This window comes from Poecilia formosa, unplaced genomic scaffold, assembly GCF_000485575.1.
Source record: "Poecilia formosa unplaced genomic scaffold, Poecilia_formosa-5.1.2 Scaffold14, whole genome shotgun sequence".
NCBI lineage: Eukaryota > Metazoa > Chordata > Actinopteri > Cyprinodontiformes > Poeciliidae > Poecilia > Poecilia formosa.
The window spans coordinates 1,342,236-1,365,890 of NW_006799953.1; the positions used below are offsets into that span (position 1 = coordinate 1,342,236).

The 23,655-nt window shown below is 41.3% G+C and overlaps 1 protein-coding gene across 2 annotated transcripts in view; it reads left to right on the forward strand.

The window, feature by feature from the left end:
• The first annotated feature begins 2,659 nt into the window (after positions 1-2,659).
• Positions 2,660-23,655, forward strand: part of slc8a4a (solute carrier family 8 member 4a) — a 40,410-nt gene continuing 19,414 nt past the window's right edge. Inside the window, exons 1-4 of one of the 2 annotated variants that reach the window (XM_007545865.2) lie at positions 2,660-3,608; positions 3,920-3,996; positions 7,756-9,169; positions 9,621-10,138. In XM_007545865.2, coding sequence (XP_007545927.1) covers positions 7,826-9,169; positions 9,621-10,138 — 1,862 coding nt within the window. In that variant the 5' untranslated portion in view covers positions 2,660-3,608; positions 3,920-3,996; positions 7,756-7,825. The remainder of the gene's footprint in view (positions 3,609-3,919; positions 3,997-7,755; positions 9,170-9,620; positions 10,139-23,655) is intronic. The other variant, XM_016668287.1, reaches the window with a different exon arrangement.

Below are 23,655 nucleotides of genomic sequence, written 5' to 3' on the forward strand. Positions count from 1 at the left end.
ACTCTGCTGAGTGCTAGAGTGGGTCTGAGGAGCTAAACTACAGTGATGGACTGTGACATTTATTTAAGTCGCCTGAAGAGATTTTAAACAAGCTGGAGAATATAGTGGGGTGTCATTTCACTGCCTTCTTGCAAAGAGGCAGTAAAAACCATTTGCATCGGTTTACTCCGAGCAACACCTTCTGTTCACCGAAGCTAAAGGCACATACATCACCATCTGCTCCCACCTACGAGCAGAACGAGCCAGCTTCACTGCAGCTATTTAGTTTTTCAATAAATTGAGATTTTGCTGAGATGAGAAGAGATTTTGTTGTTGTTTTGTTTTGTTTTCTCTACACCGCTCTAAGAGCTTTTAGATGCAGACGAGCGTTTGCAAGTTACCTGCTCCTCTAAACGGCGTGTGACGTGTTGAGGGGACGCATCGCCACAGGTGGCGGTACAAACCTTTCCTCCAGCATCAGCATGCGGTTCGAAACTGTCTCGTCTCCGCAGGAGCACTTCTCTCTGCCGAGCCGCTCCTCCGGCACTCCCTGTCCTCGGGCTCACAGTCTAATCTCTTTTATTTCCCCTCCAAGGTTTGACACAATCATCCCGTCAAGCCTGCCCCTCATAATCATAACAGGCAATCATGCACCTATAAAACTAAATGAACGCCGTCTATAATGACGGCAATATCGCTCGCGTCGCTGCCACTCCAGCTTTAAAGATGTAGACCGGGATATTTTCCGAGTGAGAACATGTGGATGGTTAAAGACGCACACATTCGGGGACGGTAATGATAAAACCTTAACAAAACCTGGTGACCTTTTTAGAGCCATAAATAGCCATTACTGACACATTTTTCTTAGGCATGTTGACATTCTGACATTGGGAATCAGTTGAAAATGTTTGTTTATTGTAATAAATGCAACAGGGATATCGCTTCTCTTGAGGTTTGTTTGTTTTTTTAGTGTCATGGTTCCAAGTTTTACAGTATTTTAAGGTATTTGTTGATGATAATTTTTGTTTTAGTTTACCACCATCTTTTAATCACTTTATTTTCTGGAAATTCTAACAAAAAAGAAAACAACAACAACACTCCCTTATCTTCCTTCCTCCCTCAGGTGTAGTGGAATCTCCTGCTCTTGTACTTCTCTTTCTTTTAACAAGTCTATAGTCCTACTTCACATATTTTCCCAATTTTCTCATGAAAACAATTGGCTAAAATATCACCAAATACCATATTTTAAAAGAAAAACAAACTCTTTTCAATCATCTTCACATCCTTGTTCTTCCCAGACAGATTTTGAAAGAGGAGTTGCCTTCATCTTCGTTTTATGCAGGGTTTTGTCTCCATTACCTTCGTGCTAATATGGAAGCATCAAACTTAATACCATTGGAGTTAGAAACCCTAACCACCTGCAAAATATATGAGACTCCCTTCAAAAATGGTTAAAACTGCCTGTTTTAATTGTTCTAACACCAAATATACCTCAATATGCACTGATAAGCACAGTGGGAACTGTCTTTGCACTGCCACACAAGCTAACGCTGTTAGCTACACAAGCTAACGCTGTTAGCCACACAAGCTAACACTGTTAGCCATATAAGCTAACAGTGTTTCTTGTTTCCCCTCTTGGTGGCACAACCAACTTGCACCAACCAAAATGAACGGCTTGTTTTAACCATTTTATTTTGATTCCTCTTCTAACTCTGATTTATAGTAGAAATCCCAGTTCAATTTATCTTTTCTTATCAATTCATTAAGCTAGATATTTCACTTATTTCATAATTCGAGGTGTCTGTGTTTGCATAACTGATTCTCTGTTCACTTTTAGACACCAAAACACAATTTAGGATCCTACTAATATATAACTTTCTTGCAATAATTTTTTTTTCTGTGTTGTATTTGTTGATGCCTCTTGGTCAGGAATCCATTCAGAAACATGATTTTAACATAAAGCTTAAACAAATAATTAAATAAATACACTATAAATACACATTTTACCTCTCCAACTTTTAATAAACAAACTTGTTTAATCAGTAAGGAAATAATCTCAAGTGATTATTTGACGTGTAACTTATCTTTGTTATCATAGAAATATATCCTACATTGAAAGGTTAAGTTCCCTCTTACATTTTCTTTGATTTATTTTTTGCAGAAAAAAATAGATAATTAATCTAATCAGCTAAACAGTGTTTAATTGAATCCACTAATTGTGCCTTTTAACCCTTTACCTGAAAAACAAAACAAAACAAAAACAAGAAACCAATCTAGTCAATAATCACTGATGGATTTAATGGTGTTTTAGGTTCCAGGCAGCACAAAACACCAACTTCATAGGAACTATGAAGTAATGAATTTAATATGATTTCAACTGCATAACATTTGTTTTAAATCTCCATTATTGTTTAGTCTTGTTACACAACTGGTCAGTTTCAGTCATTTTTACTTTGGAGAGTGAGTTTGATCATTTGGCCAGTAGTCTATTTAAGGATGAAATTGAGACTTTGCGTTTTCTCTGTGCTATATATAACCCTCCAGACTAAAACACCCGCCACCCCACCACCCACAGCAGAAACAAATCAACATCGGGGAGGCTCAAAACAACAACAAATAAAAGCCATTGGTGTGTGTATATATACCCAACTTCCCTTTATGGTCTATATCTATGATGAGTGTACAATTGCGTGGATTTTTGGAGTCTAATTGTCCATTCATTCATCCCGGACTCCTGATGCGCAGTCAGGAGGACCAGCCGTGCGTGTAGCGCCGCTTGTGAACGTCTCCTCCCCTGTTTCTGCAGTGTTACAGCTCTCGCTTCTCCGCTCATCGCGCTTCTTATGCCAATGCTGCCCACGCCGCAAGAGTAAGGCGAGCCTTCTTCCTTTTTGCACAGCACCTCAACTTCTCTCCCTGTCTGCCACCATTCCTCCGCTTGATGTCCATCTTGTCCTGATCCATGCTCCGTGCCGTTTTGCGTCCTTTCGATTCTACACCATCCATTCACGCCTACTCTCATGTGCGGTCCTTGGTTCTTTTCTTTCTTTCTTTCTTTCTTTCTTTCTTTCTTTCTTTCTTTCTTTCTTTCTTTTTTTTGGCGTTACCAGCTTAGACAGAAGAGCGAAGGATTTTTTTTTTCCCCCGGCTTTCCAAAGAAAATGTTTTTCGTCTTTATTTTCGTAAACTGGCGAATCTCATGAAATTTTCTCTGGTTGAAGCTGAGGGAACGAGGATAGACCCAGCAATTTAATTTATTATTTTTACGCATCAACAATCGCCCCTATAGTCTAAAGAGAAGAAAGCTGATTTATTTTTATTTTTATTTTACTTTAGAAATTAAATAATAACAATAAAAGCAATAGCTTTGGTGGAAGATGGTTCAAAAAGCAAATCAGTGAGGGGAAGTGATCGGACTGCCTTAAGTTTGCTGAGGTAGGGTTAACTGTCAGGAAAACATCGAGGAAACGGAGTGGGAAGCGACGCGGCATTTCCAAGACGCCAGCGCAACAAGCCAGGAGCATCAAACCAGCCCGCTGCGTGGATGGCACACAGGCTGCCTCTCCGCGTTCAGGTGGTGCAGGGTGGCCACGGTGAGACCGGGATCCAGTCGGGCTTCGGGGCTTTCTGTGAGTATCTGTGCCACAGCTGTGTGCACCGACCGGACCGCTCTCTCCTGCTTGGATTATCAGCAATCCACTTGATCTCCATTCTCCTTTGTAGTTTGACTCTATTTTTTTTTAACCGTCTTCAACACGCAACTGTGCGTTTTATTATCAGTATTATTATTTGTGTTTTTTCGTTCCCCCAGGTGACATTTATTTATTAATGTAAATAAGCTCATTAAAACTCTGTACTAACGTGGATTGCTTCCTTGTACATTTTTTTTGTACAACACTCTCCGCAATTTGTTGATGACAGATGAATTGTGTCTCCACAGAGCAACATGAGGGAGAAGTTCATCTCCTGAGGCTACAACTTCTACACCGGGCTGACTCAACTGACAACTGCGTCCAGGTGAGTAATGTGGTAATAAAATTCAATATAATGCAAGGAATAAAGCAAATTCCATGCCTCTAAAAAAAGAAACCCAAACTGTATTAAATCCATCTTTTTATTCCTGACGCTAGAAATTACATGCTAAGCAATAATTGTTTGTATATGTAAAAGCCAGTGTTTGTTACAACCATTTTCTGCCAATAGAAGAGAACTTGGTAACACTTCAGAAGGTTGGAGCATAAAGAGAGAAGGACCTTTGACCTTTTGTCTTGGACAGGCCTTCTAGTTCGTCCACTTCGTCCTTTTTCTTCAGCTTTCTATGGGAGGCTCAGTGCCAATAAAAAGTATTCTCCCCCTTGGATGTTTTGGCCTTTTTGTTGATTTTACAAATCAATCATAGTGAACAAAGGTGACTGATGTAGTTTAACAGAGGTCCACCCAATTGGTGCTGAGTGGATGGAGACTTCCTGAATGCACTGACTGTGTCTGCAGTGATGGTAGCATAAAGTCGCCTGAGTCTGGAAGATCCAGTCACTGGCTGCTATTACAGCATGAAGACTAAAGAACGCGCCAAGCAAAGCAGACTTAAAGCTATTGACTGGTATAAATCTGGGGATGGATACCAAAAATCCTTATGGCACTGAATATCTGAATGTGTGGCAAATTTGTGAATCTGGTTCAAACAAAAATATTTGTCCTACTAGCCTGGCTCTGATAATCATCCATTCCAAACGCACAAAAAGCAAATCCTACATGGAAATTGGACAAAAACAACAACTAACCAGCTGTTTTGATGAATTTATAGTCTTTTTTTTTTTACTTTGCAACTATATCATCTTTTTCTAAAATCTTGGCTTCCTCTTTGCTTATCTGTTTGGACATGAACATATTTTAGTGGCAAATATTTTTTAACGAACCGCTAAGTGCATATAATTTCCTCATGGTTTCTTGTAACATTGTAAATAGATCGGGAGATTCTTTGTTATTTAAAGTTGCAACATTTTGCTGCTAATTGATTGGGATGAGGCTCAAATAACACACATGCTCCTGGTTTGGGACAGGAAGTTGTTTTCTGTAACTCCTCCCAAGCAACCAGGTGGCGCGACAGAGACTTGCTGACCCCACTTTGCCACTTTTTGCTCAAAGTGAGTTCCAACGTGTTGCACGATAAACTTGAGTAAAACCTGCGAAACCAAGTTTTACGTAACTTTACCAGGGGCGCCAACTAAATTCATTAATTTAGTCAAAGCTCCTTTGTTTTTTTCCTTCGTCTTGGTGATTTTCCTTCATGGCATTTGCGAGAACTCTCGATTCTTACCGTGACTGTGTGTGCACACTTACACAGACAGACTCAAAACAAGAGCAAGCAGGCATCAAAATGACTCATTATGTGCAAGTGTTTATTTGCTGGCCTTTGAACCTCTGCTTGGCAGAAAGAAAAATGTCGGAGGATTAAATTGTCACGGTTTAACTCGGTCTGTGCTACTTTTCTGTTCATTTTATTGTTTTAAAAACTGACATGAGTTTTTATTTATTTTTTTATGAAATCATAAGGGAACATCCTGCTGGGCTCAACATCGGTGATGAATACTTTTTTTAAAAATAAGTCAATTTTATAATCCCTCAGTACAGAGAGCTAGAGTTTACTCTGGTAACATACATTACAATAAGTCTTATTTTCTCTTTTTACATTTTTCTTGCTACCGTTTACCTTTTGCTTTAGGATGCAATCGAATGTCCTGCAGCTCTGTGGGACAATAAAATATATTTCTATTCTCCTCTAACTGGTATTCTCCCACATAATCAATGAAATGAGAAGAAGGTTAAATATTTCACTCTTTGACTTCAAAACTCCAGTGAAACAAGAGATGAACCTTATTTATCTGCTACTACTTGTTCATGTTTGTTTTGTTGTTGTTGTGAGAAATCCACTGCAGAAAAACGAAGGAACCACACAGACTCTGTGGCTTGATACCGTAGTCAAAAGAAGTGTGTGGATTTCAGCACCACTACCAGTTGGAAAGCTTGCCTTTGCCATAGAAACGTCACCCACTCACACATTTGTGCAGGCTTGTGTGCCAGATGAAAGGGACTGCATTTTATTTTATGCATCTGCAGCCGAGCAGGGGGAACTGTGCCGGTTCGACTTGCTTTGTTGCCATCTGCAGCGCCGAACCCTGCTGGCATTTGGCTCACTGCGATGAGCATACAGGTGTTGTTAAGCCGTTACACTGGGATGCACAAATACAGTCGGCTTATTTCCCTCATGAGCTGCAGTTAAAAAAATAAAAATAAATAATTCCAGCTTAATTTGTGCATCTGTGTTCCCTGCCCTCCCCTCGCCCCGTGAAATGAAATCTCGATGGGGAAACGTGCTCCTCCTGTTAGGTGGGTCAGAGTGCAGGATGCAGCTCTCCTCTGCTGCATGCCAATGAGAGCCTGTGCTGTACGTAAAGCAACGTGAATCTCCCCCTGCTGCTGATGGGGGGAAACCTATTTTGGGGATGGAGGTGGTCTTAAATTTTTGATTAGGAGGCACCGGTTAAATTAATTGACGTTTCTTGGGCTGTTCCTCGCCGCTCACGCCGCTGCAGATGTTAATTCCCCGGGTGGTGTCGGCGCTGCTGCCTGGATTGTTCGCTCAAAGCTGTTAAAACCCAGCTGCCAAGAAAGCCACTGAAGGATTATTTTAAGGTCTTCCCCTGATATTGGCTATGTAGAGCGCAGGACTAGAGGTGTTTACTACGCTTTAGCATTAAGCAGTCTTTCCCATGCAGTTTTCATGAGCTACCGGGAGTGTTTTTCTTTTAAATAATAATGTAGAAGAGCTTACCGAGGGACCAGAGCTCTTTTCCTGCTTTCTCTTAATACCAAGAAAGATTATTTCTGGATCTTCATCTGACTACAGCGTACGCAGTGGACTTAGTCACTTTTCCCCTCTGTACTACAGGTGCAGAGTGCAACATTTTTGCAGTTTCTCTGCACACAATGGACACATTATATGTGTAGGAGTCTAACTGGATTGTTCAGTACCCTGTGAGTCAACCAAAAGTAGCTGCCAGAGGCTTGGACTGAACAAACGGTTGGATCCCCACATCAGTTTTATATAAAAGTGCACAGCTCTGATTGCTTTTGCCTACTTTTTTTGTTTAGAGGTCATTTTAGGAAGAGAACTAAAAAGAACTGATTATGATTCATGTCTTTTATTCGCCTGCAACTTCATCCACATTTTGCTACAAACTTCAAATTATTGTGTGGTTGGATTTCATCTGATAGACCAATGCACAGTAATGAAGGAAAAGTATTCATTGTTTTCAATTTTTTTTTCCATTTTCCCCAGAACCTCATGGCATTCTGGGATATGTAAGCAGAGGAAAGGCTTTAGCCGCTCAAACTCTCATGTTTGAGTGAGATAGTTGGTGGCATCAACCAACTCACTCACTCCTTGTTACCTAGCAACAAGTTGCTGGGTAACTTGCACAGCAGCAGTTTCAGGTTTCGCCACCTGGCCTCGAAACTGCTTAAAAATAACAACGCGGAGCGAAAACTTTGGATTAAACAGGAAAGGTCATGCAACCTCATCAGAAGTATTTCAGATATTTAAAACAATAAACTAATCAGTAATTATCCATCTCAACTGAAATGAAATGCTTATATTGTGGTATGTTTTTCAGCCATATCATCCAGTCCTACATTCAAAGTATAAAAACTTTTGTTAAGGCACTGGATCTAGAACACTCCTTCAATATTAAATCTTTTCTTTCTGTTCTCTTGCAGAGGAACCTTCCACAAACCCTCAAATGTGACACAATTTGATCTCCAGCATTAGAAGACTCCAAATCTGATCATGACTTCAGACAAACGCACCATGAGCTTACCACGACCCATCGCCCCGTGGATGTTTATCACCTTCTTGCTGGTCCTTCAGCCAGGAGTCACTCATTTCTCCCACGGCAGCTCCGGCCATGAAGACGCCGGCGACACCCCGAAGAACTGCTCCAGCGAGGACAACTGCTCAGAGGGCGTGGTGCTGCCCATGTGGAACCCCCAGAACCCTGCGGTTGGTGACAAGGTGGCTCGCGCCATTGTTTACTTTGCGGCTCTCATATACATGTTCCTGGGTATGTCCATCATCGCGGATCGTTTCATGTCTTCCATCGAGGTCATCACCTCTCAGGAAAAGGAGATCACCATCAAAAAGCCGAACGGCGAAACGACAACGACCACCGTGCGCATCTGGAATGAAACGGTGTCCAACCTGACCTTGATGGCTCTCGGCTCCTCGGCGCCAGAGATCCTGCTGTCTGTCATCGAAGTGGTCGGCCACAACTTTGAAGCTGGATCTCTGGGGCCCAGCACCATTGTGGGCAGCGCTGCGTTCAACATGTTCATTATTATCGCCATTTGTGTCTACGTGGTGCCAGAGAGCGAGACCCGCAAGATAAAGCACCTGCGGGTGTTTTTTGTCACTGCCGCCTGGAGCGTGTTCGCCTACATCTGGCTGTACCTGATCCTGTCTGTCTTCTCTCCTGGGGAGGTCGAGGTCTGGGAGGCGGTCCTCACCTTCCTCTTCTTCCCTCTCTGCGTGCTGCAAGCCTGGATCGCAGACCGACGCCTGCTCTTCTACAAGTACGTCAGCAAGCGCTACCGCACCGACAAGAACCGAGGCATCATCATCGAGTCCGAAGGTGATGCCATGTTCACCAAAATGGACCTGGAGATGGACGGACAGGGCACGAACTCCCACCTTCACAACAAGGAGGCTCTGGATGGGATGCTGGAGGGGGTGGAGGAGGGTGGAGGGATGAGCGCCGAGCAGGACCAAGAGGAAGAGGCCCGCCGGGAGATGGCGCGCACCTTGAAGGACCTAAAACAGAGGCATCCAGACAAAGACATGGAGCAGCTGATTGAGATGGCCAACTACCAAGTGCTGGTGCAGCAGCAGAAGAGCCGGGCCTTCTATCGCATTCAGGCCACGCGCATGATGATCGGAGCTGGGAACATCCTGAAAAAGCACGCGGCTGACCAGGCCAGGAAAGTGGTGAGCTGTCATGAGGCCAGCGGGCAGGAGGAAGATCCCAACACCATCTACCTGCAGTTCGACCCCTCTCACTACCAGTGCTTTGAGAACTGCGGGTCCTTGAAGCTGACGGTGAGCCGCCATGGAGGAGAGGCCGGCTGCACAGTTAAGGTGAGAGCTAGAACCCAGTGACCTTGAACTTGTCCTGAGTTCAATGATGATGGTGTTCCTGGGATTGAGAATGTACATGGTGTTTTTACCATGAAAAGCACTATGAACTGCCTTGTTACTCAAATATGACATAAATAAACTTGACTTGACAAGTAAGGTGGAATCAATGCAGCCACACTTCTTAGATATTTATTTGCAAAACATAATAAAATAAAGCCATATGTATACACTACTTTGTCTTAGGCACTTAAAATTCTAATGAAATACATCGTAAGGGTCAAATGTATGAAAACTGTTGCCAGGCTGTGTAAATGTGAAAATCTTCCAAATCCTCAGTGTGAAATAAAAACCAACCCAAACTACTTAAGCTATGAAATATTAACCAGTCAGCAATTTGCTAAAGCTCCACTCTCTAAATATTTAATGAAGTCTCTTCACCCGTGGCACACAGGTGGACTACCGGACGGAGGATGCGACAGCCACTGCAGGCTCAGACTACGAGTTTGCCGAGGGCACGTTGGTCTTCAAGCCTGGCGAGACGACTAAAGACTTCACCGTCGGCGTCATAGACGACGACATCTTCGAGGAGGACGAGCACTTCTACGTGCGCCTCAGCAACCCCCGCATCGTCCACCGGGCCGAGGTCTCCGTCCTGGAGCCCAACTCCATCACGTCCAGCAACAGCACGGTCGGCATCTCCTCCCACGTCCCTCCCAAGGCGGCCCTGGGGAACGCCCCCGTTGCCACCGTCACCATCTACGACGATGACCACGCCGGCATCTTCACGTTCGAGAGCAACTCCACCAGGGTGAGCGAGAGCGTCGGCAACATGCAGGTGAAGGTGCACAGGACGTCCGGTGCCAGGGGGAAGGTGGCCGTGCCTTACCACACCGTCGAGGGCACCGCCAAAGCAGGGGAGGACTACGACGAGGTTTCCGGCAAGCTGGAGTTCCAGAACGACGAAACCATGTAAGCGCTAATTCCTTTATTGTTTTTTAAAAACGCTCCACATCTCTTTGATTAAACATCACAGCCCACACATTGGTTATGCTAAATAGTCCTTCCATAGTATTGTACGCGGCCTATTCTGGTAACGGATGCCGGGGCTATTTTTATGAGTCACAGATACCTTCGCTTGGAGAAATTTAGATCTTTCAGGGGGGAAGAGGTGGGAGGATAAGAGGATATAATTGAGCTGCAGATAATGACACATTGTAGCAGATGTAAGAGAAGAAGATGGAGAATTAGAGGCACAGGAACAGCACTCTGTGAATGAATAGAGAGAATTAAAAACGTAGCCCGTTGGGATTTGCGCTGAGCGTCTGATGTTTTGCTGTGGTGCTACACTGTAGATCCCCTGCAGAAAACAAAGGGGAGAGCATGTGAGCGACAGAGTAGCGAGGATGGAAATCAAGAAAAGTGAGGAAGGGACAGAGGAAGCTTCACAAACAAGTGTGTGAGATGCAAACCTGTGTGATTCTTCCAACAACAGGACTCAGAGGCAGATGAAAAGGATCGCACAGGCCCAAAGACACAGCTCAAATCAAATTACTGGCCTTTTTTCCCCTCACTGACGTTAAGTCAAGCTAAACATTTGCTATTTTGGAAAAATTAGGTCAGAACGAGAGAGACTTTGTTTTAGCTTTCTTCAGATTCATAGGTTTACGTATATTTCATTTGTATTTGGTAGATATAATGTTGAAACTGCATGATTAAGGTCAAATAATTTGAATATCCTTCCACAAGATTCTCATGGTAGTAAGCTAGACATTTAGCTTCGTCTGGTTTGTTGGCAACTTTTCTCTCACACACTTTTTCAGCTACAAATTCCACCTTTAGAAAAATCAGACCTCCAGCAAATTTCTGGCTGTTGGATTCTCATGTGAGCTCTGTTTTCCATAATAATGAGGACATTTGCTAACGGTAATCTCTTCCTGCTGCTTTTGGACCAGTGGCTTCCTCCTCACTGAGTGGCATTCAGTGTGGGACTCGTGTAATGTGAATAGTAACACTTTCATAGCAGCTAAAATTAGCATGGCAAATTTTATCTGATTTTTATGTAATTTTTGTGGGACATGCGTCATAATTATGCACCATAAAAAGACAGACGTGGAAATCAGGGTGTAAAAAAAATGGCTGAAAATTAAAATTATGATCTTATGAAAGATGTCTGTGACACTGGAGCGAATCACATCGCAGTCCCACCACTCCTGGTTGGGTCAGAAGTTGCAGTCAATGCTCCACAAAAGGTCATCGCTTTATTTTTATTAGCTTTCTTCTCGCTGTTACGATTTTGAGACGATACTGTCGGCTCTCGTTGCCGAGTAAACTTCATGAATTGATTCATAAACGACTCCATCCGTTATTACTTCCGTAAGCAGAGCGCCGCTGTGTGACATCAAAGTTCTTTTTCTGTGCATGTGGGTCGCTTTGGGGACACAAACCATTCACACAGAAGTCTCACTGCAGTCGGGTTTAATTAGTAGTATGAACAAACACACACACACACACACACACACACAATAAAAAATGGATTTCAGGAAAAAAGAGGAAAACCTTCAGTGTGAAAGCAGCCTTAATGTTTGTGAAATTCACAATTTCAAGAAAGTAAATTAAAAAAACCTTTAATTATTCTGAGATTTTGAAATAAAAATCATTTCATACCAACAGTGTACTCCATAGATACTCTTTGTCTCCGGTATGTATCTGGTGTTAATAGTAACTACATGTGGGTTGTATTTGCTTTATGACTTCACAAGCAGAGGTCTCTCTCTCCTTCTCTCTCTCTGGTTATTTTTCTCCACTAATTTTAAAGACAAACAAAACCCTCGCCATGTCAAGCTCATCACAGAACGAGTATCAGCTCCACTGGAGGACAAAAGGAAAGAACGGAGCGCGTCTGCGCGCGCAGAGTTTCAGGGGCCGCGTGTAGGTGGATGGTGTGGGCCGGCTCGAGTGGGAGGGAAGGCAGGTGAATACACGGTGTCAGAGAGAAGCGAGAGCTCACCTAATTTCTCTACTTTGCCTCGCAGTAGTGGAGGTGAGATGCGAACAGATCGCTTTTGTATGTTTGGCTGTTTGCTTCTGTCTTCTCATTTGCAATCAAGGCCGCGCTTGTGTGTGTGTGTGTGTGTGTGTGTGTGTGTGTGCTGATTCCACTTCTTTAAACCTCGAACATCAAACAAAAACGCCACTCCGAAGGCGAATTAAAGGGAACTTCTTTAGCATCCGAGGCAATTAAAGCGGCTGACGAGGGGTCGAGAGAGTCCCGCAAGTTCTGAGCACGCTGCAGACTGCTGCACATAATGAGTCAGGAGTGTATAACAATGAGAGATTAGAGTCGGGCAGCGTGTGTCTGCAGTCAAACAGGAAGCTGAGCTGTGGATAAAATCCTCAACTACCGAACCAAGATCATCGGGCTTACAGAGACTCAAGCGTCCTGCCTAATTTATGACAGGAGTAATGCTTCCTTCAGATGACGACGGAGAGCGAGATCCGGCAGGGGAGGACAGTTTGCCACAAGAAGTTCATGAGAAGAATACAAGTTACAGATGTAAGGGGGGAAAAAATGCCGAAGCGACGGCAAGCTTTTCCCGTGCTCCTCGGATTAAAAGGGCGACGTGAAGGAAGGGAAGCACGAAGGCAAGGGCGCTTTGATCATGAGTGGAAATCTTTGATTAAAGATCCCCGATCTCAAGAGGCAGATCGAGTAAAGTCCCCCCCCACCAACTTGCGCTGAGTTAATTTTCCAATCCCATTTCTATGAAAAGCCTTCATCTCTGCGCGCCACCTGAGGCTGTTTGTGCCTCCTTCATGCTGAACGTCAGGGTGCAGGATTGTGATTAGGCAAGAGCTTAAGTCAGAGTCCACATGGTGTTCGTTTTCACTTTGGAAAATGGCAAACAGGGAATCAAAAACTAATTAATGTTAAGTGTGTGGACGTGCAAAGGTTTTCAAAGGGTTCGTGCTGTAGTACATAGGACTTTCTTAATAAAACTTCCTTCCTTCGGTCCCAGCCAACATGCCTAGGTGGGACCCAATGTGGGGGAAAGGAGGGTTGATATATGGGTCCCATATGGGTTTGTATGTGGGTTCCACGATGGCCCCACATGGGTTTGCCCATGTAGGGCCACAGCCCACATGGGCGCTACATGGGCCCTAAATGGACAAACCCATGTGGGCCACCACCATATAGGGCCCATGTAGGGCCCATGTGGGCTGTAGCCCTACATGGGCAAACCCATATGGGACCCATATAGTCTGCCCTCCTTTTCCCCATATGGGGCCCACCTAGGCATGCTGGCAGGGGTTTTGCCATTTTTACTTAAATTCCTCCATGCGTTGTTTTCAACCAGTCACACGGTTCAGTTTTACCTGTTGGAGTGAAAAATAAGCTGTAACTAGAACGCGAGTTGCAGTTGAATTTCCATTTTGCCGCTAATTGTCCAGGTGTTTCACTATCAACAGAGACTTGCCACTTTCTTTGCAGTGAGTCTGTGGTGCTTGCTGCTCTGCGGGCTGCCAGAGTTCGTGTTTCAAACAGAGCTGGCTTTTCTTACCCAATATTTCCCTGAGCGACCGGGACAAAGAGCTGACACTCTGCAGCGGCCCTCCAGGGCCCTCTGTATCCTCTCTGTATTTGTGTGCGCCGGCTACAGCGTCTCAGGCTTTCCGCTCGCTCCTTTCTGTGTGCAAGTCGACGTTTGAGCACGCAGGAGAGAAAAACGGGGAGGAAGCCAAGTTTTTAAGCTTTTGACACAGAGCCAGGAGGAACGGCTTAAAATCTCTGCATGCAGTTGAATCATATTTGCCATCTAAATGCATCCCTGTGGTAACTAGATTATGGTGTACAGACACAAACCTCCGAACTGAAATAAACAAGCGGACATGGAAAAGCGTTTTGATTCCGCGCTTGCGGATTACAGGAAGATCCGTATTGAGGATAAGCTCGCATCTGGTTTTGTTTGCCACCTCACAATGTGCAACCCGTTTGCTCCTGTCAGGGTTGAAGTGGGTAATCGGAGCAATTACATAACCAAAGATGAAAGAGTTGAGGCTGTTTCCCTTCTTAAAAGGGGGAAACCAATATCCTGATACGATGCTCTTTGTTGCTCACATCTGACGTAGTCACGATCAGTAACACTTTTGGATGCACACAGATGACAGGGGATCTACAAGTCAAATTTAAGACTTTTTAAGAGCTTTTGTAATGCCACCTTGAATGAAATCTAAGACAGAAAAAATTCTAAATGTTGTGGATGATTGGGTGATCCTGTTCTACGTAACCAAGCATCGTAAAAAACCCCATAGTGCCTAGCTTAAAGGCACCTAGCCTCGCATGGATTGGCAACAGAAGCGAGTCAGTGGTGAAAACAAACGACGTACAACTGCTGACAAATGCTAACAGGATAGCTAACCAGCTTGTTATTAAGGGTATATTAGCAGCTAGCTAGCGGTAGCCTCAATCGCCACAAAGTCAAACTTTTGCCAAACTGGACAGTCCCATTAGAAAAACTACACATACAAGATTAAATAGATACATTCAAGTCCTGTAATTAACAAATTGAAGACTAAATCACATTTTTAATTCAGTTTAAGACATTTTAATTTTAGATATGTGGATTTAAGACTTTTGAAGGATGCGCGGACAGCCAGGATAAGATGGAAGCGGTGCGGTAAACGTTGACTAACAGGTTCACAGCAGCCGCTCCGCAGCTCACAAATCATCTTCCTTCCAGTCTCATTAAGGGAGAAGGAAAGCTCTGCTTCATTTAAGCAGCACTAATGTGAGACTGCCATTCTTCTAGCTTGTGCACCAAGCAATCTAATTTTAACTCTCCAGGTAATTACGCTACACTTATTTTATTTATTTATTTCCTTTTTAGCTTTGTGGCACAGCTTTGCACAGATATGATTCACAGTTAATCCAAACTGAAATATCTTAATAAGTATTCAGCACATTTGTGTGTTTGCTGCTAGCATTCCCGATCCCCTGACATTTCGTCTATCATCACCTGAAGGAGAAAAGTTTGTTTTCATTCATGCAGTGGAATATTAGTGACAAAGACGCTCCCTGTTCCCAGAAGAGTCGTCTTTAAGAGTTTGCAGCTTTTGTTCCTGTTGGCAAACGGCTGACAGTGACTCTAACCATCAAATTTAGTCTTCTCATTCATCTCTGGGTTCACCTCAGCGATTCCTTCATTTTTAACTCTCTTTTCATATTTTTTACACAAAAATATCTTCTGGATCAGGACAAAAAAAATCCATACTGTTCCTTTAATCCTTTATGACCAACTCTTAAGACTTTTTGTTTTGTTTACTATGCTAGTTATTTGCTTCACCTTTATGCACATTTTTTTAGATGATATATTTAAATTTATTTTGATATGACTTGTTGAAACTTTGTTGTTTTTTTTTACATATTAGGGTGTTTCCTAAGGAAACACCCTAATACCCACAGGATAGCACAGGATAACTTCTGCTTCATAAACTAAACATAGATATAAAACTTTCTAAACATAACTTTTAACTGGCTGGTATTTCAGAGACCTACAGCCTCTTTTTCTATATAAACTTCACTGTAAATAGTAATAAATGCCTGAGGAAAACACTGATTTGTTTGATTAATAAAATAAGCAATCTGTGTTTCCCACAAAGCAAACTTGCTAAGTTACATTTCATAACCTCTCAACAAAAGCCCGCTACCAAAAACCTGAACTGTCCCTTTAACTGGGTCGTCAGCCGTGTGAGGTTCAATCAGTTCAGGCTTTTCACCGCCTGTCACAACGCATGTTCATTTCCTCCCACTAATTCAAAAACGATGACGTGAAAACAAGGTTGCGGCTCTTTGACGTGTAGACCAATGGAAGGAAAAGTGGGAAATATACACAGAAATGACTGCTGATTTATTAAAAAGCCTTCAAGCTGAAGTCAGACTTCAGAGGCTCTTTTTCTGTGAATCTTTTAAGCGCTAGTCCCAGAGAAATGGAATAAAGTCGGGGGAAAAAGTCCCTTCACTCTGTCAGACCAACACAATGTCAAGGCAGAAATGCAACACTGGGTCCAATGCCTTCTGAATTCATCTTTTTGTGAATCTTCACAGCAAAACTACAAAGATAATTGAATGTTTGTCCAAAAACACGGTGATCTCAGTTTACCTAACATCATGGCCAGGGGTGCAACTACATGTCATCGCCCCCCTCGCTCCCAATAACATAAACTTGTACAACTCATTTTTAATTAAAGTATCAAAAATAATAAAGCGCTGTCCATGCTAACTTCTGTTAGCCTGTGTCTAGAACCGCCTATGGGCTGCAGGTCTAAAGCATTTTGTAAGGAAGTTTTCTATCATTCTTATAACTTGATAGGAAGCCTGAACCAAACTGGCAACCCACATTAATAAAACGGTGAATAATATTGACCACAAAACACTGAATGTATAAAAGGTATCAACATTTTTCCTACACAATCCTAACAAATGTTTTTAATGTTGAAAAAATAAGCGGTTTCTCTTCACAATATTTATTAATTTACTATTAATCTATTTGTATGATTTGAGCGCCACTGAATATTGCCAACACATTTTTTAATGCCCCTGTTCTATCAGATGTCCATACACTGTCAGGATAGCATACATGCAGTGAGTAGCATGCCCGCGCATGCGCATTAAGAAGGCCGACCGCCAGTGGAGTTGTCAGTTCAGTATACGCAACAAGTTATGACGAAAATAAGTCATTAAATTGTTTATAATATGATATAGTATGATAACTAGATAGATAGACGTGCGTTGTCGTGGTTTCAAAGTGTATTTAAAGCAGGTCTAACTGCAGCTGCAGTCAACTACAACACACGCCCGTGTAAAACTCATTAACCTACTTAACCGCTAAGTCAGGATGCCATACAGCTGTTAATAATAAAGTGTATGATAATCTACGTCATGATTCAATGTTGCTGATTAAATAAAATCATATGGTAATGACAGCGTATACATGTCTGAGCTAAGCGTATGACTATCAGACAACATATGCTGATCTGACAGAACAGCGCCACTGATAATGGCCTGCAGGCTAGCAGACCGTCAGCAGGGATACAGGTGCTTTATTGTTTGGAGACATGATTATTTCACATTATGTCACAGTGCCAGGTTACTGAGGCACAACACCATCCTTCTGCAAAATCATTCGCTTAAAGGATCATAAATGAAGTAATGAGGGGATGTAAAGGTAATAAAGCTCATATATTTAAAAGATTGAAGCTAGAAGACTGATTGGGCCTCATACGGCAAGTTAGTTATCCAGTAACTAATTTTCGATAGCAATCAATTACAGCCGTCTCAGTGTCTCCGGAGGGCTTTAAGGAGAAGATACCGTAGGATAAAAAAGACTTAGATTTACTATAAATGACTCTTTAGCTGTTTGGCAACAGAACTCTTTCTAATAACCTCCATTACCGCCGAATCAGAATGACCTGAGATTGACCTGACATGTTTGATTACACATACACTATATGTGTTGATATTCCACAGTCTTTCTAAAGTAATTATAATTTAATGAATACAGTTTGATTATATTTGATTTTATGAGTCTGTCAGACTTAGCTGGAAATTGAAATAACAAAGTGAAGGTATAATAAGCTTGTATCCTACACTAAAATATTATTTATCTGTTTCTGTGCTGGTTTCGTCTTGTGTTTTTTTTTTCTTATTTGTCTTGTGTACGGAAAGTTTGACAATGAACCCCCAAAAATGTGTGTGGCATCTTTAGTGTAATTGGTCATAAATGTGCAGTGAAAATGTGCAGCGTAAGGTGAAAAGTATGGCCGATAGGGGGCACTGCTGAGCCCCAAAGTCACATAATGCTCTTTTTTTACACATTGAAAAGACTGAAGACAGTCAGAAGATAGACAAAGGTCGGCTCATACATGATTTTTAAATTTAATAAAAGCAAGAGACCAACCAAAAAAACAAAACAAAACTAGAAAAAACATTGAAATAAAAAAACTATTTGACCTATATTTAATATTATTTTATTTTTCTTGCCATCGTTCTGTTGAAAAGAATTTAAATGATTAGAATTAAAAGCTTTGATCACTTCACTTTTGATTAACTCTACATCAGTTGGCGATTTTCTTCTTTATGAGCAGATTAACTCTGCAAACTTTGTGAATCAGCATAAAACTCAGAGATTTTATTGATATTTTGTGACTGCGCTTGAATGCAGTAGAAGACGTTGAATGTCGCTATAAACTGGTAATTATCTCAATCACTCACAGTTCAGATGTGATAAAACAACGAGTGCTGATGATTACTACAGGACTAGAGTCACTGTCCGATCTTCGCCCTTTCAAGCTCACTCCATAGTATCATGGCTAAGTACATTATTTATATTTATTCATAATCTCCTCCATTCTGTTCTTCTGCTGTTCTCAGCCCTTACAAGAGCCTGAAATAAAGAGATTCAGCTCAGGTTTAAGGAAGCATCTTTTCTGAATTACTGAAAAGAGCTGATACATCTTTGCTGAATCTCTCTTTTCCTTCTGTTATTCCAGTGAAATAATGTAAAAATAAGGCGTACCCTCTCTTTTTTTTTCTATCTAATGTTATCAGACTCTTATGCAATGTGAGGAACCCTGGGCAGTTTTACTCCTGCTTCCACATGGAGCCAACCAGGCTGCAGTGTTCAAGGCCTCAAAGCTCAGACAGGACAGTTTGTGTGTGCGACACGATGCAACAGCTCAGGACTACGATGCAGATTTCTCAGAAACTACCCCAGCGCTTCAGGAGACTGGCAGGCAAAGATGAACAGGGCACAGGGAAATGTGATATGCTTTAAGTGAGAGCTGTGAAGTCTCGATGGAAATGTTCTGTAGCTTTAACAACGGCTTGAAAAGACGGAGGCTGCAGCTCCTACAAATCAGATAAATGAAATGCAGGGTTTTCCGCAGCATGCTGGGTATTTTTACCCTGCAAATTCACAAAAATGTGAAAAGAAAAAAGGAAATGTTTTTCACTTGACAAAAATCTGGCTTCCTCAGATTAATAGATCTAGCTTTAATAACGGATTAAAATCATTATTTAGCTGTGTCATTCATAAATTAGAGGTGTTCTGATGAAGCTCTTTTGTCAGATTATAAGTATCCTTAAGGAGGATTAAAAATGCTTTTCAGTAAGCCCACATTTCTGTGTTTTAAATGTTTCTTTCATCAGTCTGGTGTAATTTCTAATCTTAAACGTCGTGTTTTAATCACCTGTGAGCGGAAAATAATTGTAATTAAAACAAATAAAGGCTTCAAAACACCTTACGTGTACATTATGTGTCTCAGTCATCTGAGTTAATGAAATAAACTTTTCAGAAATATTAAAATTCGTCAAATACGACTGTCTGTATGGTACCGTAAAAGTAGTCGTCCTCTCAACGATTTGTTTCTTTTTACTGTAATTTAGAGCATTAAATAAATCCTAGCCTGAGTCAACATATAACGACACAAAGCAGGCAAGAAGATCTCAAAAAGCAACCATGCACCATGCCCTGATTTAAAGAAATTAAAGAACAGAGGGAGAAGCAAACTTTCTGACATCTGTCCCTCTGGTTGCAAAGCGAGGTGCAGCCACAGTGAGAGCAGCTTCCCACAAACACAGGAAGCATGAAAATACAGGAAGCATGAAAATACAGGAAGCGTGAAAACAGGAAGCGTGAGTCGGTGCTGGACCTTTCCAGGAGAAAGTGATGGGAGCTCCGGCTCTGCTGAGAGATCCTCGTCTTAATGGCTCGGTTCATTAAATCGAAATTACTCTTTTTACTCTCAAACAGCTTCTCTGAATTTATGCTGCCGAAATTAATCTATTATTAATAACAACGCGAAAATGGGTTCTCAGATCAATTACTACTATAAAATAAACAGAGAGATAATGTGAAATGTTGAATAGTCATATAGCTAATTATGCTAATCACTGATTGGAAAAATACATATCGAAGTGCAGAAACCTCTCATGTGCTTGTGCAGGTTATTGTGTCCTGGTTATGATCTCCGTAGGAATGATTTTCAATATAACTACAAAACCTGGAAAAAGGAAAATTTTGAGTCCATTTAAACAGTTAAGCTGGACAAACGTCTGACTAGCTGTTAGCTTCCTCTCAAAGTCGTAGCAAACAGGCATGAAGTTTTAAAAGCCTTCAATAAAACCTCCTGCATCTTGGTCATAATATATTCAGTTATACTACCCCTCCTCCACCTGTTGCTGCCAGTCTGGATGGAGGAAAAGACAAGTCGGCTGCTTCAAAAATGCTTAGGGTTGGAAAAACATTTTTAAAAATCCCAGACTGTAATCTACATAAGAGCTAACTATCAGTGTTTGACGCTCAGATTTCTGTTTCTTACAAAAATCAGCGTAAGATATTATAATTATTACTTTGCTTATAGCACATGTGTCAAACTCAAGGCCCGGGGGCCAAATCTGGCCCGCCGTAGCTTCTTGTGTGGCCCTCAAGACTCCAGGTGCCAAATTACATCAACCAGTCCTCCCAGTTTCCTGTGATTGTGGAAATTCATGTCAAAATCAACAGATTCCCACATTTCTTCTTGATAATACATAACTGAAAATGATCCAGAAAATTATGAGAAACATTGTGTTTATCTGACCACTAACTCCCACCGGTAGGTGGGAGTATTTTGTACTTTTACGACCCACTGCCTCAGCCTTATTTGATGTCAAGTTATTAGTCTGTGAAGTTATTGGTCTGTGATCGATGTGACGGTCAGCAATGTCACATTTAACGTCACACATAAACGTCAATATTTTAAAATTCCTTGAGAATATTTCTAAATTAGCCCCACAAAATTTGTGAATTTATTGTTCCATCCCAAAAAAAAAATCACTAATCCTGGAGGGACTGGACGATGTGAAAAGATGTTTAATTTTAGGAACTACTAAAACTGCAAAGATTTGTTATTATTTAACAGTTGGTTGATGGGTTTTATCGACACATTCTGGCACGACCGGCCCTTTAAAAACATTAAGGATCTTGATTTGGCCCAAAACGAAAATGAGTCTGACATCCCTGGCTTTTAGTGACCGTTTCCGCCATTTTATTTTAAAAATAAAAAGTTGACCGCGTTACGTTTTGATGCTGTCATGCCAGAAAAACTCTTTGTGGCATCAATCTTATAAAGTCAGAATCTCATCATGGGTTTCATGCCGTAGTGTTAGGATAGAAAACAGGAGGCAGTGTGGTGTGAAAACAGGAAATGGACGGCAACACAAAAATATAAACAAATGGCCAGAAACAGGAAATGGATGAGGAGATTGCTTTTCAGAATACTGCCCCATGGGAAAACTATGCAACCATTACGAGACAACTGAAGGAGAAGAAGAGGAAGAAGAAATTGACCGCAAGAGTAAGTATTTCTATAAGCCTTGAGATGTTATGCTCCTCATTTCCCCAAGGTCTGTAAAATCTTTAAAATGATACATGCTTTCATTTCTGCATAGTGAAAAAATCATTTTTCCCATGAATTAATGGAAAAAAAAGAAAATCAGAAATATGCTGTCCTTGGTGCCAAACAGGTGGAATGAAATGTCTAAAAGATGCTTCCAATGTTTTTCTGCATATTAAACAAAGCAGCTTTTCTTTTTTTTAATTTTTATTTTTATTTTTTTTTTTGCTTATTATTTATTCAGGCATATTGTGGCTCAGCCTAAGGACATGGCCTTCTGGATCCAACCAGGCTGGAGATGCAGAAACAAAACACCTCACATTAAACTTTAATGCAGGGAATGCTCCACAACTTCCAATAACACCGATTTTAAGACCCACGGGAGATACGATGGGATGGATTTTGTATGGAAATCGACTCGATGTTCTCCAGGTGAACATCGACCTTAGCGAGTCACAGCGTGAATATGAACCAAACCAATACTTTAATTAAAACCCAAACTGTTCAAAGCGGTAGCTTCTGAACCAATACATAGAAAATGGGATAAAATCAGCCAGACAGACTTTGTGAGGTTGGTTGATTTTGGTGTTTAAGTTATTCCAAACTCTCTGTCGAAAAAATACCCTCTGCTTCTCAGTAAATGAAGGCGATCGATATTTAACCTGTCAATATTTTTCCAGTTAGTCAGCTATTTTATCTAGCACGGCTCTCCCTGGGAACGACTTCTGTTCTCAGAACTGATTCATAAGTTTCTCAAGCCGGCACACCTGAGCCTCAGCATGATCAGATAAATTCATACAGTAAATTAAAATGACTCATAAAATCTGAATTTTGAGCTACATATTTGACTCAAGTGGATGATTAAAATCAATAATATTTCAGGTAAAGCTTAATTGGTTTACTATTCACTGAGAACTATGTTTAAAACGCCATGTAGTGGTTTACAAAATAGTTTTTCTGTTTGTAAAAAAATAGGAGTAGTTTAATTTTTTATTATTATTATTTACATCCACTGAATTACTGAAACCTGAGTAGATTATTCCAGACTGAACAAAAACTTTTTTCTTTTTCGGGTTTTCACAAATGAGTTTGCCTGAAACTGTATTTTTGCTCAGCAGCCATCACTCATTAGGCCTTGTTACATAAAACCTTTCTGAAACCTAAATGCTCCGTCACACTGCCTGCGTTTCCATGGTAAAAGAAGAGCCGCAGCTTTAAATAAACAACACTCCAGCATTTCCTTTTTGCATCTGACACTGCAGAATACCCGATTTGATCACCAGTTAAGGCAGGTTGTCACGCATTTGTTTGGCATGTCGGAAAATGTTGCAGGATGGCAGTAATGTGCCACTCATATGCGTAATGGAGTTTACTCAAGAGTCCTCCAGTGAGGGTAAGGCTCCCATTAGCCCTAACTGGTTTCTAATAGAGCGCTTTGGAGATGCTGTGGGTTTATTTCATGTCTATATAACCTTTATTTAACCTGTTTTCAACCAAAACGTTCAGAAAACATCAAAACATCAGGATATCACACAGCAGAAAACAGAAGAATATCATAAAGCAGAGAAAAAATTAGAAATGCAGCCATACTCAAACTGACTAGACATATTATAATACTGATAGTGTTTTAAAAGCAGGTACATTGGTCATGTTTCATGGTTTTTATCGAGTTGATAAAAGTCAATACTTTAGTGTTTTTTCAAGTTGTTCCAAACGTTGGTTTGACCTAATAATGAACGAACTCTTGGAACTGAAATGAAAGTATTGTTGGGAATATTGATGGAGGGGTTTTGGTAATAGTTTTATATATGAATTTGTATCAATTTATTCAGCTGTGTGAATGAAGTGATGGCCCAGTTTACACGAGATTCATGTCCTGAATGTACAACCAATAAATCTGAAGTTAATGCATGACGGCGTCACGTGAATACACAGCAAATTCAAAAGTGCTAGATTTCCAGTGTAAATGTTGCATGTTAAAAAAAAACAGTGTTAATTCAACAACATGAGTGTTAGTGTTAGTTTCCCTAACACTCACTAAAGAGTTCCAAAGT